The sequence below is a fragment of the Prorops nasuta genome, unplaced genomic scaffold (genome assembly GCF_024137725.1).
Source record: "Prorops nasuta isolate Cenicafe-Biocafe unplaced genomic scaffold, Cenicafe_Pnas_1.2 PNAS00001, whole genome shotgun sequence".
NCBI lineage: Eukaryota > Metazoa > Arthropoda > Insecta > Hymenoptera > Bethylidae > Prorops > Prorops nasuta.
This window is the reverse complement of record NW_027116798.1, coordinates 4693706-4717077: the sequence shown is the minus strand read 5'-3', so window position 1 is coordinate 4717077 and position 23372 is coordinate 4693706. Positions and strand designations below refer to the sequence as shown.

Genomic DNA, 23372 nt, shown 5'->3' with positions numbered 1-23372 from the left:
AAGACCTCGGGTGCGTTTGTTGATCCAATTTCTTGAATCTTCTGGGCTTTGCCTTCATATAGGACGTCATACCCAGAGAAGTCGCAGGTGCTGGAAGGAGTTAACTGCCAGTACGTGTTTCCGTCCTGTACATCCATACATTCTAAGTCTCCAGCGTGGCATACGGTGCCTGAGGGTAAATTGATCTTTCCTGTAGGTGTTCGCAATATGCTTATTCCCGACTTCAGAGTGATTTCCAATGACCCTTGGACGATTACATTGTCCCAAGAGCCGTAGGTATCTGCGTAATATGTTCCAATGCATTTTCCATCGTTATCTATCCTCCCTGCGGCTGTGACTGGCTTGGAGGTGGTAGAGTTTGGTTTCAAGTCTGATATTACTATACGATCATTGAAGTAGAAAAAACCGGTAGAGTGCATGGTGCGGCATTGCTGTTCGTTAATTTCCTTGATGTAAGAGACAAACCCGTTGTGCACTTCAGAGGTGTGTGAGTGCATTCCACAGTACTTTACGGTTCTTGAATAATGGACCAAACATTGTATGATCTCGATGGGTTGATAATCAGCGATTTGGAGGACTTGGATATAGGTAGGAGTGGTTTCGGTTTGGATGTTTTTTATATTGCAGTCTTCTACATCTAACAAGCTGATGGTGGTAACATTTAGATGGGGCCCTCGGCAGTCATAACCAATCAGCCCAGCGCAGAGACGTGCGAATGTTAAGATGAGGAAGAAGTGGGGGGATGAGACGTACATGCTGCGTCCTGCAATCCAGGAACGTCCTTACTTAGTCTAGCTTTATCGTTATGTATAATACGCATTTTATTCTTATATCTAATCTTAAGATTATTGTTAGGAAGAGTCTCTAGGATTTCGAAGGGTCCTTCATATTGATTCGCGAATTTCCCAACTCTAGGTTCCTTTACCACGTATACCCAGTCCCCTTCCCTGAATGTGACAGGTTTTACGCGCGCGTCGTAATATCTTTTATTTCTTTCTTTCGATTTCTGCAAATTTTCTCTAGCCAGAGCTTGAGCATTATTTACACGATGGAATAGTTCTGTAACGTATTCGACATACGTATGTTCAGTAGACTCTTCTAACGGCGGGTCCGATGCCGGAATCCTGGCGATTCTACCGAATATCAATTCATGGGGTGTGAACTGGGTACTCTCATGTACGCTAGTGTTATACGAGAACGTGGCGGTCTCGAGCCACTCATCCCAGTCAGTGTAACTAGTGTTAACGTAAGCCTTTAAATATTCTACTAATACATGGTGGGACCTTTCCAACGACCCGTTTGACTGTGGATGATAGGCCGTAGTCCGGAATTGTTTGATGTTGAACTTTTTCGCTACGCTTTTCATAATGCTAGATAGGAAATTTGACCCTTGATCCGTTAATAAAGCTTTTGGTGCTCCAAATACACAGATACACCTTTTCAGTAATCCTTGTGCCGTTTCGATACTATTGGCCGCAGGTAGGGGTACTGCAATTAGGAATTTCGTCAAAAGGTCCTGCATTGTTAGGATGTATTTATTGCCCTTAAGGGTCTCGGGTAACGGTCCTACTATGTCTAAAGCTATTTTATCGAACGAAGCTCCCGGTGTGTCCGTTAAGACCATCGGTTGCTTGGTTTTTATTCGAATTAATTTGCGGAGTTGACAGCCCCGGCAATTCTGAATGAACTCCTGGATATCCCTTTTCATGGAATTCCAATGGTAGTAAGGCCGCATTCTGTTGTACGTTTTCGAGATACCCTTGTGCCCTCCTGAGCTAGACTCGTGATATTCTTTAATTAAGGTTTTCCGTGCTTGCTTATCTGGGGTTATTACTAATTGCTTACAGACTATAAAGGTGATCTCTCTGCCAATAAAAATTCGTTTTAGTAGATTTACAATTCGTTTCCAAGGAATGTCATCTATGGATTCTGTTTTAGCTAGGCATATGGTCTTAAATTTGAAAGTGTCTTGTACTTGCAGTAATGATAACAAAGCTAGATTTAAATCTTCGTCGGTGAGTAAATCTTTGTGTTCCCTTTTTATTGGAAGAGTTACAAGGACCTTTTGATTTTGATAAATTATATGGGCCTCAGTTAGTGTCAGTTCTTGATAAGAGGGCAAAAGGTTCTCTTCACGCAATTTCAGAGCGCCTTTGTCAACGGGTTCTCCTTCGCAATCAGTAAAAATAACGATGTTATCGCGTCGGTTTGTCAGGCAGTCGCGTGTTTCAGCAAACTTAGGCGAGTCGTTGTTTTCGGGTGTAGTGGATTGCACGGTGTCATTTATATCGTCTATTATTTCGTCGTCGGTCAGTTCGTCGCCACTGGGGTCTTCATGGAGAGCATAGATTTCGGCTTTGTCCAGTATGTTTATCGGCTCAGGTTCCTCGTAGTCTAAACAGTGCGTATCAGTTTCTGTCTCTTGGTCCGTAAAGAGGCTAACGGAGGGTCCGCATAGCTGAGGTTTATTGCAGTCGGGGTAATAAATAACGCGACTGAAAAGGACATATTCTGGAGGGTTTCTTGAGAGGGCGTCTGCGTTGTCGTTAATTTTTCCGGGCTTATGTTTTATTTCAAAGTCGAAATCAGAGATCTTCAGCCACCAATTCCAAAGTCTGGACGATTTACCTTTTGCGTTTTTGAGCCACACCAGCGGCTTATGGTCGGTGATCACCGTGAATTTATGCCCGTAAATGTAATGTCGAAAGGTGGAAATGGCGTAATAGATGGCTAAACATTCTTTTTCTATGGTGGAATATTTCGCCTCGGTTTTGCTTAGTACCCGCGACGCATATGAAATCGGCAGATCTTTGCCTACGTCTCCTTGGCTCAACACCGCGCCTATCGCGTAACCCGATGCATCTGTTGTGATTATGAAAGGCTTGTCGAATTCGGGTACTGGAGTATCGGAGCCGTACACAGGGCGTCCCGCAACGTTTCGAACGCCTTTTGCTGCAAATGAGTCCAAACGAAAGGTTTCGCCTTTTGTAGTAGGTCCGTCAAGGGTTTTGCGACTTTAGAAAACCCGGGGATAAATCGTCGGTAATAGCCTACGAGTCCCAGGAATTGTTTTATATTCTTGGGGTTTTTAGGTAAGGGAAAAGTCTGAAGGGCCCCTATTTTCTTCGGGTCTGCCCTAACTCCGTCTTCGCTAATGACGTGCCCTAAATATACTACTTCTTTCCTCAGGAAGCTGCATTTCTCAGGCTGTAATTTGAGATTGGCGTCTCCCAGTCTTTTCATCAACCTCTCGAACTTTACCGTGTGCTCTTCGAGGGTTCTGGCATAAATAACGATGTCGTCCATATAATCGAACAACTCTGTCCCCTGTAACCCTGTCAATACCGAATCCATAACGCGTTGGAAAATAGCAGGCGCGTTTTTCAACCCAAAAGGCATTCGTTTGAATTGATAGTGTCCATAAGGGGTAGAGAATGCGGTTTTATGTGCATCTCTCCCGGACATTTCGATTTGATGGAATCCTGATGCTAAATCTAATATTGTAATGTATTTGGCCTCCCCTAGTTGATCTAAGATTTCTGTGATATTGGGCAAAGGATATTTGTCAGCGATTGTTTTTTCATTTAAATGACGGAAGTCTATAACCATCCGCCAGCGTTTATTACCGTCCCCGTCTGCTTTCTTCGGTACAATCCATACCGGAGAGTTGTAAGGGGAAAAGGAGGGTTCAATTATATCCTGGTCTAATAGCTCTTGTACTTGCCGGTTAATTTCGGTTTTATGAACGGGGGGAAATCTGTATTGTTTAGTGTGGACAGGAATTTCATCGATGGTATCGAGAGAGCATTTAGCTGTACTGGCGGGTCCCAATTGTCTCCCTGGTATTTTGAAATTTTCTATATGCTTCGCGACTAAATCTATAATATACTCCTTTTCTTCGATATTTAACCCCTCTAAATCTAATTCTAATCCTAATTCTTTATTACTACTAATTTGATTAATATTCCGAAACTCTGGAGATTCGGTGGGTTCAGTGGATTTAGAAAATGCGGTAGATTCGGAGAATTCAGAGGATTTGGAAAGCTCAATGGCCTTAGGAAACTCAGCGGACGGTGGTGATTTGTTTGTCACCCCGTAATATTCGAGAAACTCCATAGTAGGAACTTCAGCCAACACATCGTCTTTAATGGATTTAGAAAAATCAGAGGACGGTGGTGCTTTGCTAGTCACCCCGTAGTATTCGAGAAGCTCCACAGTAGGAACTTCGGTCATCACCTCGTCTTCGTTAATATTGAGGGCAGCGACATGGGCATACCCATTAGTGTTAGTAACTAAAGCTTCTCCCACGTATAACCCTTGGAGAAGATTAATCTTGGGGACCCATCCCTTCTTTATTTCCGGGTTGCCTATTCGAGATTTAAAGGGGCTACATGTCCTAGCAGGCAGCGAGATTAATTCTGGAATCTTAAACGGTATAGTAATGCCGTTCATCTTCAAGCATTTTCTATCGTAGTTGATTTGCGCCTCATTGTGTGCAAAGAATTCGTCCCCGAGGATTCCATCATGTTTAATAGGGAAAGAGTCTGGAACTACGTGAAACTTGGCAGATGTTCCGAATAGGTTTAATTTAACCGAGCCTAGAGTGACTAATTTTCCCTCCGTGATTCCTGTCAATGATAAGATTTCGGAATTATCGAGTGCATGATCCGGTACCTTATGGAGTTTTATAACGTTCACCTGGGCCCCCGTGTCTAATAGAAACTCCGTCGTGTTTGTTAGTGAATTTCTTATGCATTCGACACTACGGTGCTTATTGCGGTTTAATCTAATAGTGGCAATTTTTAATTCTGATTCGGCGGGAGTTCTGGCAGATCTTGGTCTAAAAAATGACCAGGTTGAGGCTCGTTATTATAATTGTTCGCGTAGTTGTGAACGTTTTCATTCGGGTATCGTTCTGATGGTTGTGGGGGGTGTTGGTACTCGTTTATTAGGCTTTGGTTTGTTTCGAGGATTGGTTGGTCCGATTGCATGAACCGCACAGGGTATTGCCGGTTGTTTCCCGTGGAAGGGTGTGGGGGTTATATCGCGGGTTATTAGAATCATTCCATGCTTGGTTATTCTGGTTTGCGAGGTTCGGCCTATTATTATGATTAGTCGGATTACTCGACGGATTAGGCGTAAAAGGGACGGTATGGGGGTTGAGACCTTGCGTGGCTTTTCTATAGGCGAGCTTCCTACAGACCGATATATCGTGGCCCTGATTTTTACAGTAACGACATATTTCCCGAGCCTCAGGTGGTGAAGGGTTCTGGTTATTCCTCCCGGTCTGAGGGGGTGTTGCGGTTTGCCGTTGATCGGCGTTTCCCGATCCTTTTCCTGATTGTAAATCACGGTCTATCTCTACGGCGTTGGAAATTGCTTCCTTTAAATCTCTGTAGCGGGACATTCGTACTCTCAAATGTAAATCGTCCCGTAGGCCGTCAACGAATGACTTTAAGATATCGTCTTCGTGTTTCCGCGTAATGCCTACCGGTGGCGAGCCCTGCCATTCGTCTTCTACCCCTTCTATTAGCGCGGTGGAGATTAATTTAAAGCGGCCTATATAGTCGAATAGATTTTCACGAGGTTGTTGTTTCATGATACTTAATTCTCCTAAGCACCGATTCACCGACTTGTTTATGCCGAACAGCCTTTTAAGGTGATACTCATACTCTTCGTACGAGTCAAATCGAGTTCCTAACGTAACCTTTCCCGCCGCTCCCTGTAGATCGTTCGCCAACAATTCCACGAAAGCTCCGTGCATTTCGGGGGCGACCTGTGCCTTGATACGTCGGCAACTCATCAAGTGTTTTCGAAGTGCGCTGCTTTTCCCATCGAAGGGAGTTACGAGCTTGATAGCTTTGTACGGGCTCAAATACGGATCCTGGGAGTTTACACTAAAAGGCGTTCTTTCTCTATCTATTCTGTCGCCCCTATCTCCGTTATACTCGGCGGCGCGCTCACGGTCGTTCTGTACAATGAGAGTTCTGAGTCTGCTTATAGTAGCTTCCTGATCTTCCTCCCGCCTATCCTTTTCCCCGATTTCCTTCTCTAGCCTGTCAATTTTCGCCCGAAGTCCTTCCATTTCTTCGGGATTTCCTCGCTCTGCGGTTAACACTTCAAGCCTATTTTCTAGTTCCCGTATCCTTTTATCCCTGCTCTGTCTTTCGCTTCGCAACAGTTCGACCTCGTCTTGCGACAGCCCGCTCTTTCTCTTCTCCAATTCCGACTCTAATTCTCTAATCCTATGGTTACTATTTACTAATTCTGCTTGTAACTGGTCAAAATGGACCTGAGTCAAGCCTTTACCATTCGACATGGTTTCGCTTATTATTTAATTGATTATCGAATCGCGGAATCCCACTTCTGACACCAATTTTGTAACGTCCCGGTTCGCGTGGACGGATTTCTATATGTAAGCTCGGCTCGTTCGTGAATAATCCGTTTCGGGCACTATACGTTGGACTAGTTTGCCCGGGACCGGTCGCGATTCGATTCGTTCGCGGTGTGGAATGATGCTGAGATTGTTTTACCTGTTCGTCTGGATGCGCCTCTTCTAGATCGATGGGAAGTGGAAAATGCGGAGAAAATAAAGCACACTGATTTTACTTGGAGAATATTAAAATACTATAATTATTGGAAATACGAATATTGATTACAATTAAATGCGAAATGATAACTATGCTACGATATACAAGTAAGACAAAAGGAAAAGTAACAAATCGATTAGAATAAAGGTATGACCTTGTTAAAAGAAGTATATTGAATGAATTAATTGAAATTAGTCGCTACGTTCTTAACCTAGGGCTGGACTCCCTGACCATCGGAGTGGGGGTGCGCGTTGAGTTAACGCGCATGAGGTTGCCCCCCTCTCCACTATCTCATGAGGAGCGTTATAGCTATAATATGTGCTCCCAAGGGAAAAGGATGTTACATATGCGCAGTACAATTTCCAACAATTTTTATATTAAATGTTTCAATCAGCGTCACAACACAAATGTTCATAAATCTAAAAATTTTATTGTCGAGACGAAAATATTCTGTAGACAATTGTAACAAACGAACAACCAGTTATTGTGATAACTGCGATAAACACATGCCCAACGTATTTTTCGCGGTATCATAATCTAAAACAATTTTAATTTATATGATTATTCCCGTAATATATTTGACGAAGCTAAAAATATGACATTACTTTTTGCTTATTGTTACCATAAAAACATCGAAATTTTTTGCATCACGTGCAACTCATTATATCATGATTTTCCAACCTCTAAAAAATAAATAATAAGGGCTCTTAGTACAAAATAACTTGTTGCTATGACCAATCGACACGTTTTGGTGGGAAAATGCCTTTTTCCTCATTTTTGGAACTTCGACTTTTGCTGCTGCTCTTGTAAGGATTGAACTTTAAAAATGACTTTATAATTGTAAAGAGGGCATATTTTTACCCTAATAAACAACTTAACATCACATTTTTACTAACAAATCCTGACTCTGTAAGTAAAAGTCCAGATTTGGTCGATTGGGCGTTAATGGGTTAAGAAGATATAAATCTTGATTGTCATTTCTCACTAATGTATATACCGAATGGCTTTTGCTATATAAATTATAGCACTTCCATCAGTACCTAATGCCAATATATTTTGTGCGGGCAAATTTATTTTAACAAAATACTTTTTTAGAGATTCATACAGCTCATCTAATGTAGCCTTTCTACCTCAATTAAATCAAGAAAATGGATGGTAATTTTTGTGCCATTGAAATAACGATGCAAATAGCTAAGTATTTGTTCACACTTCTATTGGTGGACTCGTCAATTATGCTACAATATTTTTAGTTGCTTACTAAGGTTACATTATCTTTCAAATATGAAGCACCTATAACGTTTCTAATCAATGCAGCGCATTTTGTATGGTGTAGTTTTAAAATATTAAGGACGTTTACGTTCGTGATTCGATCCAGATCAGAATCCAACCTAGCCACAGAAATGCAACGTCGAAAAAAAATTACTAGATGGATCAAAGGCTCCCGTGAGCCCGATCCGATCAATGCTGGGATTTTGTAACTTCCCAGCGATGATTGTCGGTATCGCTAACTATCGATAGTTGTCACTTGCAGTAACGAAAAGATCAATTCTGTAACTTCCGTCTACAGGGACCGCCAGATAAAGTGGATCAGGCGAAAATGAGTCTAAAATCGCGATGGCGGACAATCGGTATATGATTGGTTGATTAGACAGAGAGGGAGAACAAGACGAATAAATGAATCGCTGTTACCCTCCCTCTGTCACTCCTATTGCCCTTCTTTCCCCCGCTGAATTCATTTGTCTCTTAAAGAGACAGAACTGGAAAAAGGAGAGAGAGAGAAACAATGTACTTCTCACTTCTTTCTCTTGCTCTCTCATACACACGCTCATTTATTATGCTTTTTATCAACACAGCCCAAAGTCGGACTCATTCAGCAGTGCTGATAATAAACGAATATACTGTATTATTTTTAATTAAATCATTTCATATTTGCCATCTTTTCCGCACCACCTTGCGGTAGATAGCTAGGCGCGTTTTTTTTTTGAAGTGGTATCCCCGGCAGGCCTAATCCACTATCATAGTTTAACGCGGCAATTGCTCAAAGTTTCTCCCTCTTACTTCAATGCAGCGCTGGGCTCTTCGGCAAATATCCTGGGTTGCACGATGCACCATGTCCGACGTGAGTGTGCTGAAGGCCGCAACTATTGCTTCACGTACCTCCGCTTCTGTACCCTCGCGTCGATGTTCCACTAGATTCTTTATGTGCCCCCACAAAAAGAAGTCTAGTGGATTTAAATCTGGTGATCGTGCTGGCCAATTGATAGGCCCACCCCTGCCGATCCACCTGTCCGGAAATTGCTGGTCCAACCGCATGCGTGCTAGCACATGGTAGTGCGCAGGAGCTCCGTCGTGCTGAAAGATAATTTCTTGCCGAATGTCGAGAGGCAAGTCTTCCAGCAGCAGCGGTAAGATCTCCTCAATAAACGTTGCATAAGCGTGTCCATCGAGTCTGCTCGGAAAAAATATTGGTCCGATCTACGAAACAATACAAAAGATTTATTATATTTGTAATTGCAAATTTAATATTGTGATAATTTAATGCTTCAAACATACATAGATTAAACTTACAACTTTGTCTCCTATCAGCCCCGCCCAAACATTGATACTCCACTTATACTGGAAGGCGCCGATCCTCATACCATGGGGGTTTTCTGTAGCCCAATGAATCGAGTTTCTACTATTAAATACACCATTTGGTGTAAAAGTCGATTCATCGGACCACAGAATTCGCTGGGTGAAGCGATTATCGCGCCTGTATTGGGCCAGAAATCCTAATTGACAAACAATAAAAGGATAAAAATAATATGAATTTATGTTGAAATTTAAGCTTAGGCTAAAACTTTGGCGATCATCTTACCTTCACAGAAGCAAACTCTCGGCAGATAGTCTCTGGGCAACAATTGATGTACCCGCTGCAAATGATAGGAATGATAACCGTGTTTACGCAAAATGCGTCGTACGGTAGTGGCACTGTTTCCGCACTCCGCTGAAAGTCGAGCGACACATATTTGCGGATTCTCGTCCACCCTTTGAAGCACCGCTTGGATGTTTTCGGAGCGCATTGGTCGCAATCTTTTGCTCAAATTCACCGATCCACTTCCCATGAACCGTCTCACAACTCTCAAAATTACGTTGTAATTTGGGTGACGCCGTAGAGGATACTTTTCTCTGTATAATCTTGCGGCCTCCCGCGCATTTTCCTTTGCTTCACCATAAGCCAACACCATGTTGCAATATTCCAATTGGCTATAACCCATGACTTTCTCTTAACGTTTAACACGTGCTCACGATCTACCACAAACGCGATGAAAATATGTTAAGAATTGAAACGTTGGAAAAACAAAAGAACATCTTTTCATCGCGTTTGTGGTAGATCGTGAGCACGTGTTAAACGTTAAGAGAAAGTCATGGGTTATAGCCAATTGGAATATTGCAACATGGTGTTGGCTTATGGTGAAGCAAAGGAAAATGCGCGGGAGGCCGCAAGATTATACAGAGAAAAGTATCCTCTACGGCGTCACCCAAATTACAACGTAATTTTGAGAGTTGTGAGACGGTTCATGGGAAGTGGATCGGTGAATTTGAGCAAAAGATTGCGACCAATGCGCTCCGAAAACATCCAAGCGGTGCTTCAAAGGGTGGACGAGAATCCGCAAATATGTGTCGCTCGACTTTCAGCGGAGTGCGGAAACAGTGCCACTACCGTACGACGCATTTTGCGTAAACACGGTTATCATTCCTATCATTTGCAGCGGGTACATCAATTGTTGCCCAGAGACTATCTGCCGAGAGTTTGCTTCTGTGAAGGTAAGATGATCGCCAAAGTTTTAGCCTAAGCTTAAATTTCAACATAAATTCATATTATTTTTATCCTTTTATTGTTTGTCAATTAGGATTTCTGGCCCAATACAGGCGCGATAATCGCTTCACCCAGCGAATTCTGTGGTCCGATGAATCGACTTTTACACCAAATGGTGTATTTAATAGTAGAAACTCGATTCATTGGGCTACAGAAAACCCCCATGGTATGAGGATCGGCGCCTTCCAGTATAAGTGGAGTATCAATGTTTGGGCGGGGCTGATAGGAGACAAAGTTGTAAGTTTAATCTATGTATGTTTGAAGCATTAAATTATCACAATATTAAATTTGCAATTACAAATATAATAAATCTTTTGTATTGTTTCGTAGATCGGACCAATATTTTTTCCGAGCAGACTCGATGGACACGCTTATGCAACGTTTATTGAGGAGATCTTACCGCTGCTGCTGGAAGACTTGCCTCTCGACATTCGGCAAGAAATTATCTTTCAGCACGACGGAGCTCCTGCGCACTACCATGTGCTAGCACGCATGCGGTTGGACCAGCAATTTCCGGACAGGTGGATCGGCAGGGGTGGGCCTATCAATTGGCCAGCACGATCACCAGATTTAAATCCACTAGACTTCTTTTTGTGGGGGCACATAAAGAATCTAGTGGAACATCGACGCGAGGGTACAGAAGCGGAGGTACGTGAAGCAATAGTTGCGGCCTTCAGCACACTCACGTCAGAAATGGTGCATCGTGCAACCCAGGATATTTGCCGAAGAGCCCAGCGCTGCATTGAAGTAAGAGGGAGAAACTTTGAGCAATTGCCGCGTTAAACTATGATAGTGGATTAGGCCTGCCGGGGATACCACTTCAAAAAAAAAAAATGCGCCTAGCTATCTACCGCAAGGTGGTGCGGAAAAGATGGCAAATATGAAATGATTTAATTAAAAATAATACAGTATATTCGTTTATTATCAGCACTGCTGAATGAGTCCGACTTTGGGCTGTGTTGATAAAAAGCATAATAAATGAGCGTGTGTATGAGAGAGCAAGAGAAAGAAGTGAGAAGTACATTGTTTCTCTCTCTCTCCTTTTTCCAGTTCTGTCTCTTTAAGAGACAAATGAATTCAGCGGGGGAAAGAAGGGCAATAGGAGTGACAGAGGGAGGGTAACAGCGATTCATTTATTCGTCTTGTTCTCCCTCTCTGTCTAATCAACCAATCATATACCGATTGTCCGCCATCGCGATTTTAGACTCATTTTCGCCTGATCCACTTTATCTGGCGATCCATGTATATGGATTCAGTTAGTAGTTACTGACAACTTTCGGTAGTTGAATCGAGTTACTGAGAGGTATCGCTTAGAGCGATTCTGTAATACAACATTTTCGGTAATTGTCGTTAAAAATGTCTCTCGGTCGCTACCGAATTCTCTCGTTAACTTAATGACGACCGTGATAGGCGTCGGTAGAGGCTTACTAAAAAAGTAAATATAATAAATGTCATAAATATTTTTTAAATTAATATTTAGAAATCACAAAAAATACTTACAATAAATTTTCTTCATAAATTAAGGCTTACAGTAAAAATCGAAGGAAATAAAATTTGATTCTTTTCCAATTTTTATATTTAAATATAAACTATGTATATATATATGTCGGAGATGATAGGTTGAGAAGTGATTGGTTGGGGGAATATAGTGGGAAGTAGTTGGGCTATGGTGGAGATAGCAGTAATATGTTGAGAAGAACGAGTGAGCGTTAGGTTCAACGAGATGTAAACAAATCGGAGTTAGTAATGTAAAGTAGGATAGTAAATAAACAAGACGTGGAAGGGAGGGCGGAAGTATGATGCGGAGTAAGTTGGGTGACAGTTTTCACGGTGGGAGCACGAAGGGACGGAGGTGTTCGGGCGGCGGTTGAAAAAATTCTAGTGTTCTCCGATATATATATATATATATGAATTACAGAATATCATATAATCTAGACTTATAATGTTAATTGCACCAAACGCTGTAAGTGACAATAATTTTTAATACTAACGTTTGACAGCGACACGTGCACATTATTTGAAAATCCCCGCTGTAATCGCAGTCTTCAATGGTGTCGCCTGAGAAAATCTTCCTTAGAGAGTATCCATTGGCATAGAACTGATCTAAACAAGGACGGACGAATGATCTTTACCGAGCGAGAGAGATAGCCCTAGGCAATGGCACAGATAGAAATAAGCCTTGGGACGCCTGGCTTCCACCGCTATGCCGTATAAAGCTCTCTCTCTCGCACTCACGCATTTAAAGCGAGATAGACGAACTACTATAGTTATTGCGTTCCAATCCCCTATCTCCGCCTAGCAGAGTAGAGTATACAGTGAAGGATCCTAAAACGCGGTTCCTAAACGCATCAAGGGACGCTATTTCTACCGGTCATTGGAGATAAAAAGCTGTTTAACTTCGTAACTATAAAAGATAGCAATTATTGCTATAAGACCTTTTTGAAGTGTCTTTTGTCTTGCGTTCAAAAAGGGCTTATAACAAAATATGATATCTCTTATAATTACAAAATTAAACAGCATTTTATATCCATGATCTAAGACGTTTAATCTGGCTAACCCTGTATATACAGCGTCGATGGTAGACGCCCGATAGCCAAAATGGCGATAATTCGCCAAATCTAAGCACCCTGTTTCTTATGCACTTTTTAAAAAAAGAGGTCGACTTAAAGCAATTATTATTTTACTGAATAAGATTTGTTTATCATTTATTTTATATCTGTTTCCATACATAGTTATAGTTTATAGATATAAATTATATTATTTGCTTTTATGTTCCTCAAACTAATTTGAGAATAATGCAGTAGCAATATAATTAGAAATCAGACATGCGTAAATAGGCGTGTCATTGATCGTGCCACCATAAACTAATGGATTATCGTCTAAAGATATTTACCACATTACAATGCATAAGAAGTTTCGTAAGGCTAAATAAATTAAAACTAACAAAACGGGTGTATCTGAAAATAATATTTGCACGGGTAAGCTCCGCCCTTAAAAGCTGCTGATACAATAAAAATTGAGCATAAGATCCGAATACTAGAGTGTTGAAGTTTTGATCAGCTTTTGCTATTCTCTTTTTTTTGTCAAACTATTGCTTTTTAAAAATCGTTTAAAGATGTTGAATTTGCTATTATTTTTTAATATTTGTATTTCTGTAGTGCATATATTTAGTAGTGAAGAATGTGTTTGATTCTGATCATATAGAGCCTTTCTCTAACGGCAGCATACGGGCTTGGACTTATTGGATTATGCTATTTTTTACTATCACATTGTATGATACAATAAATCGCTAATTTTTAATACTTTTAGTTTTAGAACCTTCATTTACATTATAAGTATCATTTTTTCTTAACTAATATCGATCAGTACATTCAATACTAAGTTAAAGAAAATAAAAGATACCCATTCACACGCGAATACTAGTGTTAAGTAACGTGAAGTGCGTAAATTTCCTTATTCCGCTATTAGAGAAAGACCCTATGTTTTGCTGTATTTTAGTATTTAAATTTACTGTTAGTTGTAAAACAAATGAAATGAAAATATTGGTTTATAAAGATTAGTTTGTATTTATTTGTTTATGGAAGGATGAAGCTGTGGAAGGTGCTCTCCGGGATATAGGGTTCTTATAGACACTGTGCTGTTACGTCTTCTTCATACGAAAAGTGGATGACCACATGATGAGCAACAGAAGAAAAACAACTGCTGAATAATGCAATGGAATATCCGATTTAAATGCATCAATCTCAGAATGCTTATGAAAAGTACTTATGTTATTTCAAATATAAATATTTGTTTCATCTGATAATATATATGGATGTTTCAATAATTCCGTACTTCCTTAAGCATGGTAAGTACTCGTGGATCAATCTTAACGGGATCCCTCAAGCCCTCTGTAGCCAACATTACGGAACGAAAAACGAGAGAGAATTGTCCAGCGCTATTTTTCGACCGATTTCAATGTTTTTCGGCTTGTTGGAATCGTTAGGACTCGCGCCGTATCATAAATAAAGCCGTACTTCCCAAAAAACGTAAAAAAAATAAAATTGTATAAAAATTTGCATTAATAATATTTAAACGCAAAAAAAATTGAAAAATCGGGCTTCTTTATGACGAGATGCCAGACCTAACGATTCCAACAAGCCCAAAAACATTGAAATCGGTTGAGAAATAGAGCCGTTCCATTGTCCCGCGTTTCTGAGGTGGACGAAAAGCCAAAATTTTTAGGAAGGAAGCTAGGCTTCCTCCCCTCTCGCGGCTCACGCTAACGTGTTCCCCTACTCTAGCATCGAACCTTACTGGGAAGCTTTCCTCTTATATTTACGCTATTTCCCTATCTGTAGCTATACATATATAAATACTGCTAAAATAATGTTGAGAAAATTTCATCTTGCCGATATATTGAAATTGCTAAAAATGCAATTATCATTTTGAAATAAAATTGTAGAAAAGGAGATTGCGTAATGCTTGAAATATAGGGTATACGGCGAAACACGGGACAATGGTACAGTCGTATTTTTCAACAGAATTTGATGAGACTAGTAATAATTAAAGCCATTCTTTATGTAGATAGTCCTAAAGAGCTCGCATTTTCGATAAAGCTTATAGTTTTTCAGCTATGAACGATTGAAGTTGCACGTCGCACAAATACATATTTCCTCTCTCGCTTAGATCAGCTGTTGCGCACGTCCATCTTCAATCGCTCATAACTGGAAAACTATAAGCTTTATCGAAAATTCGACCTCTTTAGGACAATCTACATGAAGAATGGCTTTAGTTATGACTAGTCTCATGAAATTCTATTGAGAAATACGCCTGTACCACTGTCCCGCGTTTTGCCGTAATTTCAGGTCTTCAAGCGTCACTGACTGGTTCATTCTGCTATTTATTTCGGAACAAATAAAAGTACGATTGCACATTGAAAAATTACATTAAAAGCTCTCGATAATGTACATGCTGCTATGAGTATTTCTTAATCTTATGAAGCTTGTCGTAGAAGGTGCAATGCAATAAATTTAGAAGGGCAATTTCGCGATTGAAAATAAGACCCACGTACATACATGGTAAACGCTATGTGTGTTTGTTTACAGTACACTCCACGAATCACTAACACAGTCGCACCCGTATGTATGTAGGCCTACTATGCTGGTGTACATACGCTGAAGAACAAGGCAACAAACTGCAGAGGAGAGAGGGGAAGCCAACTTTATTTAATCCGAGTACGCATCTTGTTACAGTTTGCGTTATAATGACCAAAAGAAGCGTTGCAAAATTATGAAAATATTATAAAAGCGTCTCCCCTTTTCACGCTCTATTCAATGATGCCACCTAAGTTGTTGGTGCATTTTTACTTTGCTCAAAATAAATAGCAGAATGAACGAGTCAGTGACGCTTGAAGACCTGAAATTACGGCAAAACACGGGACAATGGTACAGGCGTATTTCTCAATAGAATTTCATGAGACTAGTTATAGCTAAAGCCATTCTTCATGTAGATTGTCCTAAAGAGCTCGCATTTTCGATAAAGCTTATAGTTTTCCAGTTATGAACGATTGAAGATGAACATGTGCAACAGCTGATCTAAGCGAGAGAGGAAATATGTATTTGTGTGCCGTGCAACTGCAATCGTTCATAGCTGAAAAACTATAAGCTTTATCGAAAATGCGAGCTCTTTAGGACAATCTACATGAAAAATGGCTTTAGTTATGACTACTCTCATCAAATTCTGTTGAAAAATACGACTGTACCATGTAACGGATATTCCCGTCATTGTGAGGGGCCACTCACACTACGGGTTTTCCCATTACCTTCGCCCGTCCATTTCTATCGGTATCAAGGCGCCAGTTGGTCAGTTGGGTGGCCAACAACCCTACGTTATCAATTGGGTCCTTCGACCCCATTCTCTATGCATCTTATACAGCCCTGCGGCCATGCACATGGACGGTAGCGGTAGCCAGGGTCGCTCAGTATGCTAGGTGGTGGAGAGAGGGGGGGGGGGGGTCCCTTACGGAAGTCCGAGCCTCGCAGACCTACCTGCTGAGGGGCATACATTCATCCCTCATCACCCACACCCAGGGGGTGGTGAGGAGTGCGGGAACATGCGGTATCATTTGCCACGCATAGAGCCTGCCAGGAGCGGACCACCACGGAGGCAATGTTCGCTGCCCGTCCAGCCATAGCGCAAGCCTATGGGATTACGGAGGGCACCGGGACACATTCCAACGGGCTAACTACGCCCCTGCACAACCCACTATGCATTGGCCGGTATCCAGTCGTGACGTACGTGCAGGCTGGCCTATAGCACACGCCTCACGTACGCGAACCGACCCATGGCTGTCTGAGTGCCGCGTCACGCGCTCACCAGCACGCACGGACACATCAGCACAGTCCCATGGTCGCGTTCCGACTGCCCTGCTATGGCAGTCTGCACACGACATTCGCGCAGCCTGCTTGACGCGCGTAACCAGCGTTCAAGCCAGACTCGATGTTCTATTTCCCCTCCTCGTGGGGACTTATAGACACTGTCATTCCTTTAGGACTCCCCGAGGCCGCTTCTCCTTATCTCAGGTTGCCTAGGTTGTCTGGCATGGCCCTGCCTTACTTCTCAGGACAACCTGGACATCGTTTACTGGAGCGCCGGTCTTTTCATCCGGGCCTCTGCCTGTCAACAGGGTCTATCCTTGACGTTAGCTATAATCCACTCGTGAGCCTATCTCACGAGTCGGTAACGTAGGGATTAATAATATCCACTGTTCGGTAGCTTTCATACTTTTTATTCGGTATCTTGCATACGTAACGGGGAATTTCGTTACAACCATTGTCCCGCGTTTCGCCGTATGTCTTATATGTCAAGCATTACGAAGTCTCCTTTTCTACAATTTTATTTCAAAATGATAATTGCTTTTTTAGCAATTTCATTATATCGGCGAAATGAAATGTTCTCAACATTATTTTAGCCGTATTTATATATGTATAGCTACAGATAGGAGAATAGCGTAAATATGAGAGGAAAGCTTCGTAGTAAGTTTCGATGCTGGAGTGGGGGAACACGTTAGCGTGAGCCGCGAGAGGGGAGGAAGCCTCGCTTTCTTCCTAACAATTTTTGCTTTTCGTCCACCTCAGAAACGCGGGACAATGGTACGGCTCTATTTCTCAACCGATTTCAATGTTTTTGGGCTTGTTGGAATCGTTAGGTCTGGCACCTCGTCATAAAGAAGCCCGATTTTTCAATTTGTTTTGCGTTTAAATATTATTAATGCAAATTTTTAAACAATTATATTTTTTTACGTTTTTTGGAAAATACGGCTTTATTTATGACACTGTGCGAGTCCTAACGATTCCAACAAGCCAAAAGACATTGAAATCGGTCGAAAAATAGCGCTGGACAATTCTCTCTCGTTTTTCGTTCCGTAATGTTGGCTACAGAGGGCTTGAGGGATCCCGTTATCACTATTCTTCCTTAGGTACATTTTACGGAAAATATGTAATTTTGTGATTATTAAGATTTTTAAATTGCACGCTTAATATCAGCCTCGAAGGATAACAAGAAAAACCACACCAAATCGAATTAAAATAATGTAGGTACTAATTCAGTAATGAAAATTGAGGTACAACAAATGATCTTTCATCGTTAATTAGGTTAGTCTCTTCCTCGCTCTTCCAATATTTTCAAAGTGCAGAAATGAGTTAGATTATTTGTTACGGCATACATATACAGGGTGGGTTTGTAATGGCGGCATATAAGAGATTCGTGTTAGTTGATTGTAGCATTCGGAATGATGAAATCCGAGAAGGCTGTAGTGGGATTCTGTAACTTCCTAGCGACGATTATCGGTATCGCTAACTACCGATAGTTGTCACTTGCAGTAACGAAAAGATCAATTCTGTAACTTCCGTCTATATGGATTCAGTTAGTAGTTACCGACAACTTTCGGTAGTTGAATCGAGTTACTGAGAGGTATCGCTTAGAGCGATTCTGTAACACATTTTCGGTAATTGTCGTTAAAAATGTCTCTCGGTCGCTACCGAATTCTCTCGTTAACTTAATGACGACCGTGATAGGCGTCGGTAGAGGCTTACTGAAAAAGTAAATATAATAAATGTCATAAATATTTTTTAAATTAATATTTAGAAATCACAAAAAAAACTTACAATAAATTTTCTTCATAAATTAAGGCTTAAAGTAAAAATCGTAGGAAATAAAATTTAATATTTTTCCAATGTTTATATTGAAACATAAGCTATATATATATAAACATTAATAAAACATAAATTTTAAGAATTTGGTAAACCCATTTCTTTATATAATTTGATTTAATCCTTCTTTCCAAGTATAAATATTAGACTCAAAGTATGTAGAAAAGCTATAAGATCTATATTCTTATATTGATTTGTAACGTGTTTTACTAGCGAGGTTAGTCGCCGCAAAAACCGTTCGGTTCGATTGACCGAGAAGGATCAAAATAGATTTGGACAATTTTAATGTTTACTTAACAAAAGCATTTATTTGACTAAAATAAAAGAAAACAAATATTTACAATGTTTTTACATCATAATCTTAACCTATTTGTGTTGTGTTGTTTGTGTACTGCCGCTGCAGGTGTGTTCGTATGTGTGCCGGTCGCTAAGTCGCAGGTACAGAATTCGCCCGCTGGCGGCGCTTCGCTCGGTAGCCACACGGAAGGGCTCGGATAGGCGGCGCGGCGGTCGATAGCCACAAGGATGGGCCCGGGAAGCCAATATGGTGGTTATCGGGGAGCTGCAAATAAAAAAGGTCATTATTTCCTGAAAGAAAATGGCCGTTGGTCCGGAGAACTCCTGGACGCAGCCGTTAGCATGAGATCGGGCGGAGGAGAGGCATAGATGACGCGGAGAACTCCTGCGCCAGGATGTGCTCGGAGAACTCCTGCGTAGGATCGAGTCAGGAATGTATCCGGAGAGCTCCTGGATACGGAATGCTCAACTGGGTCAGAGCTCGGTCTTAAGCTGGAATCACACGATGCTGGATTCATTGCTGAATCTCTTGCTGGATCTATTATTGGTTGCCGTGCTCATGAACAAGCTGAAAGTCTTGCAGGCTATGTTGGTAGTTTGACTTCACACGGGCACACTGATCTGATGGCAAATATGCTGGCTAGTGGCTACTGCGTCGATGGGGATTCAGTAAGATGGCAGAAATGCGATTTAATTTACCCGGCCGATTTGAAGTTAGCATTTTTCTGCGAAAATATCGTTTGTCCAAAAGTGACTTTCTGCCATCTGAATACCCACCGCTGCTTTTATCTCATTTTCTATTCAAATATGGAAATATCTACTATTTTAGCAAGACGTCGAAATTTATGCGTAAATCTGATTTTACTCATTCTTAAAAAATTAAAATGAAATAAAAATAGGCGACGTTTATGGAGTCGACATTGGTTACAAAAAAGAAATAGTGGCAATGGAGTGCTTACAATGTTATTTAAAGAGCTCAGGTTTGTTCAGCATCTGAAAGTTATTTCTTCTATTATTTATTATAAGTGTTTTTATCATTTATAAATTTATTTTAGTCCGGAAGATCCACAAGCTTTTCAAAATTACATACGTATGGGAGAAGAAGCTATGGAACGGTTATTAACTCAAATAACTTCGTTAATTTGTAAACAAGATACCGTAATGAGACAGGCTATTTCTCCACGAATGCGCTTAGGAGTTACCCTCCGATTTTTAGCAACCGGTAGCACTTACCAAGATCTTGCATTCTCCACGAGAATAGCTCCCAATACCCTGTCAAAACTTATTCCTGATACGCTGAATGCAATAATAAAAGTACTTGAATATAAGGTGATACCATTCCCACAGCAACCTGATGATTGGAAAGTAATAAGTGATAAATTTCAAAGTTTATGGCAGTTCCCTCTATGTATAGGCGCCTTAGATGGGAAACATATTTCTTTCCGCCCTCCACGTTTCGAAGGTTCGAGATATAGAAATTATAAAGGAACAAACAGCATTGTACTGTTAGGACTAGTAGATGCGAGTTATAAATTCATATTTGCAGACATTGGTAAAAATGGTCGTCTTCACGACTCATCAGTGTTTCGCCAAAGTCCATTAGGGCTAAAGCTCAGAAATAATTCCTTACAATTACCAGAGGAAAAAAAATTGCCCGGTTTTAACATGAAGTTACCTTATGTAATAATCGCTGATAATGAATTCGGTTTACATGTAAGCTTAATGAAACCATATCCTGAATCTAATTTATTTCCAGAGAAACGTATTTTTAATAATAGGCTAAGCAGAGCGAGAAGAGTAGTAGAAAATGCTTTTGGTATTTTGGTAAATAGATTCAGAATACTTTTAAATCCAATTCTACTTTCCGTAGAAAAGGTAGAGATAATATCTTATGCATGTGTTTTACTACACAATTTACTTATTGAGAAAAGGTAGAGTCATAGGTGCCTTTAAACTACAGACAGGAAAATTGTGAAATTTTAAACAGCATATTAATTAGTCTTGGTAGACAAGGGGGAAATCATTCGTCTGGTGAAGCAAGAGATGTAAGAGATAAATTTATCATATATTTTAACACGATTGGCGCAGTTCCATGGCAATACAATGCTATAACAAATGGAAATGTTTAATTTAATTTATAACACAGATTTTAATAAGAGTATCATATTGTATTATATATGCATCTTTTAAATTTTTATAAACTTAAAGAAGTAATAACATTATATAAAAAGGTTTAGCTGTAATTAAGCAAACAGTTATCATATGTTAAGAAAAGAAATAAACAAAACTTATTTTTAATCATCTTCAGTCTTTGAATTCATCACAGTATGAATTAATTTATTCATAACCTCAAATTTCAATTTTATGTTCTTAAAGGTTTTCAGCATTGCCCTCAAAAATCGAAAACATGAATCTACAGGATCTACCGAACAGGAATCATTACTTTTAAGTGTATTTGCTGATTTAATCAATACAGAGGCTTTTAACGATTCAGCTATTGTCTCTAAAGCCTGTGTATAATCGATTTCTGAGGTCTCAATTACTTTTTTCTTCCTTTTTCTTGTCCTACAGCTGACTTCTGACGAAACAGACAATGTTGGGCTATGAGGAAATGAGGTGCTGCTTGATGATTGAGAAGAATTATCAATGGACACAGAATGTTCTTTTCTGGTTGACGGATTAATCACATCTAATTCAGTTGAAGACGATTGAGGATCAATGATTACAGGATCATCTACAAATTCTGCTTCTAACCATTCTTCGTGCATATATTCTTCTGGCACCTCAGTTTGTAATGGTTGTATAAAGTCCACACATTGATTATTCTAATGAAAACAAAAAAACTAATAAAATACAAATACAAAATAATTTGAAGTTTTCAAGCAAGAGTATTGATATATAAATTGTTGACATTTTAAGTAACAAAGTTTTTATAATTTACCTGCTTATTTGTAACATTTACTGAATTCTTCTCTATAGAGTTTCTGCTTTTTCGAGACATATAAAATTCTTCTAAGTATCTAATATCATTAAAATACCATAATGTTGGATGATAAATCTGCAAATATCGGTAAATATATAGGGTGTGGCACTTGAGACAACCCAGAACCTAGACGCAAAATCCCTGTACCTTTTTAGCTGTAAATGATATTCAAATTGTAAATAGGATCTTTTCGAAGGGTCTTGTTATTTACTTCAAAAAGGTCATATGCAAAAATTGAATAGCTCTTATAATTAAAGATATATAAATCATTTTGCATCTGTATGTTCTGGTGTGTCTTAAATGCCACACCCATACACATAATGGTGTATTTAAAGTTAAGTGATAATAATAGTAATATATTCATAAACATACGTCTTCAGTACCGACTCCAGACTTCATTGAATTATTTAATTTATTATTTTCAATATGGAATTACGTCCTTAAGTTATGGAGTTTCATACTGCATTCAGTTTCTGTTGTTCCAGGTCTTATAGTTCCTACAGTAGCACATATTCTTTTTAATGCTTCAGACCTCAAATGCTTGTTGTGATAGTTAGGGCTGGTCACTGCGTACAAACATGGTTCCTCTTTGTACGCTTCAATTAATGATAAAACTTGCGCGTTTTCTCATTTTTTTCCTTTTGACTTATTCACCATTCTGCTTTATATTTTTACTTTCCTTAACATTAAACAACTATATATTGTTTATAATATCTATAAATGGAAACATTTTAGTGTTAAAAGTATAAAAACTATACTTAAACTTAAAAAGCTAAACTGTTATAGGTTATCTAAAATCTAATTTCATTAAAAAAATTATTTATTAACTAACTTTAGGATTTATTTTCAAAATGATACAGCATCCTATATTAATCAAATTGAATAAAATTGTACTTACTAATAACAAAAGAATACTTTTATCCCAAAGAAATACTAATATGAACAGTCTCAGGAGCATATAATAAGCCTCAGCACCCTTTAAATTATTGGATTGCGGATTTTGAATATGATTGTAGCAATTTTCTGTCTTCTAGATTCTTGGGCCAGCACAGAATATAGCAAGAAATCTATCATGTAAATCAAGCACACTAACTAGCAATAGGTTTGTTCGTGTTGCTTGTACTTCCTGCACTTTTCATTAAACATGTATATTATACGTCACAGAAAGTATACACGTTTAACGAAAAGTGCAGAAAATACAAGCAACACGAACAAAGCTAATGTAAACAGCAATGACGTAATTTCAAGCTTCAATTCTAGCTGACCAGCCAGTACAGAAACTAGTAAGCCGATCCAGCACGGATCCAGCATCGTGGATTCCAGCTTTATATACCCAGTTGAGCTGCCGAAAACGGTATCGGCGCTGCGGAGCGGCCGTTTTGGGTTAATCAGGGAGGGGCATGCCGAGAACACTATACTCTGCACATGCTATAGTGTCGACCGTGGTATCG

General features: G+C 39.9%; 2 protein-coding genes across 2 annotated transcripts in view; both read left to right on the top strand.

The window, feature by feature from the left end:
• LOC136778940 (AP-1 complex subunit sigma-2-like) overlaps positions 1–14250 on the top strand; it is a 55039-nt gene extending 40789 nt beyond the window's left edge. The window contains exon 5 of the mRNA XM_066736564.1: positions 14034–14250. Coding sequence (XP_066592661.1) covers positions 14034–14078 — 45 coding nt within the window. The 3' untranslated portion in view covers positions 14079–14250. The remainder of the gene's footprint in view (positions 1–14033) is intronic.
• Positions 14251–19166: 4916 nt separating this feature from the next.
• Positions 19167–21067, top strand: LOC136778201 (uncharacterized). The gene is made up of 6 exons (XM_066734875.1): positions 19167–19301; positions 19359–19651; positions 19838–19918; positions 19994–20400; positions 20485–20869; positions 20938–21067. Exons 1-6 carry the CDS (start codon positions 19167–19169, stop codon positions 21065–21067), a joined length of 1431 nt encoding a protein of 476 aa, XP_066590972.1.
• Positions 21068–23372: the final 2305 nt, after the last annotated feature.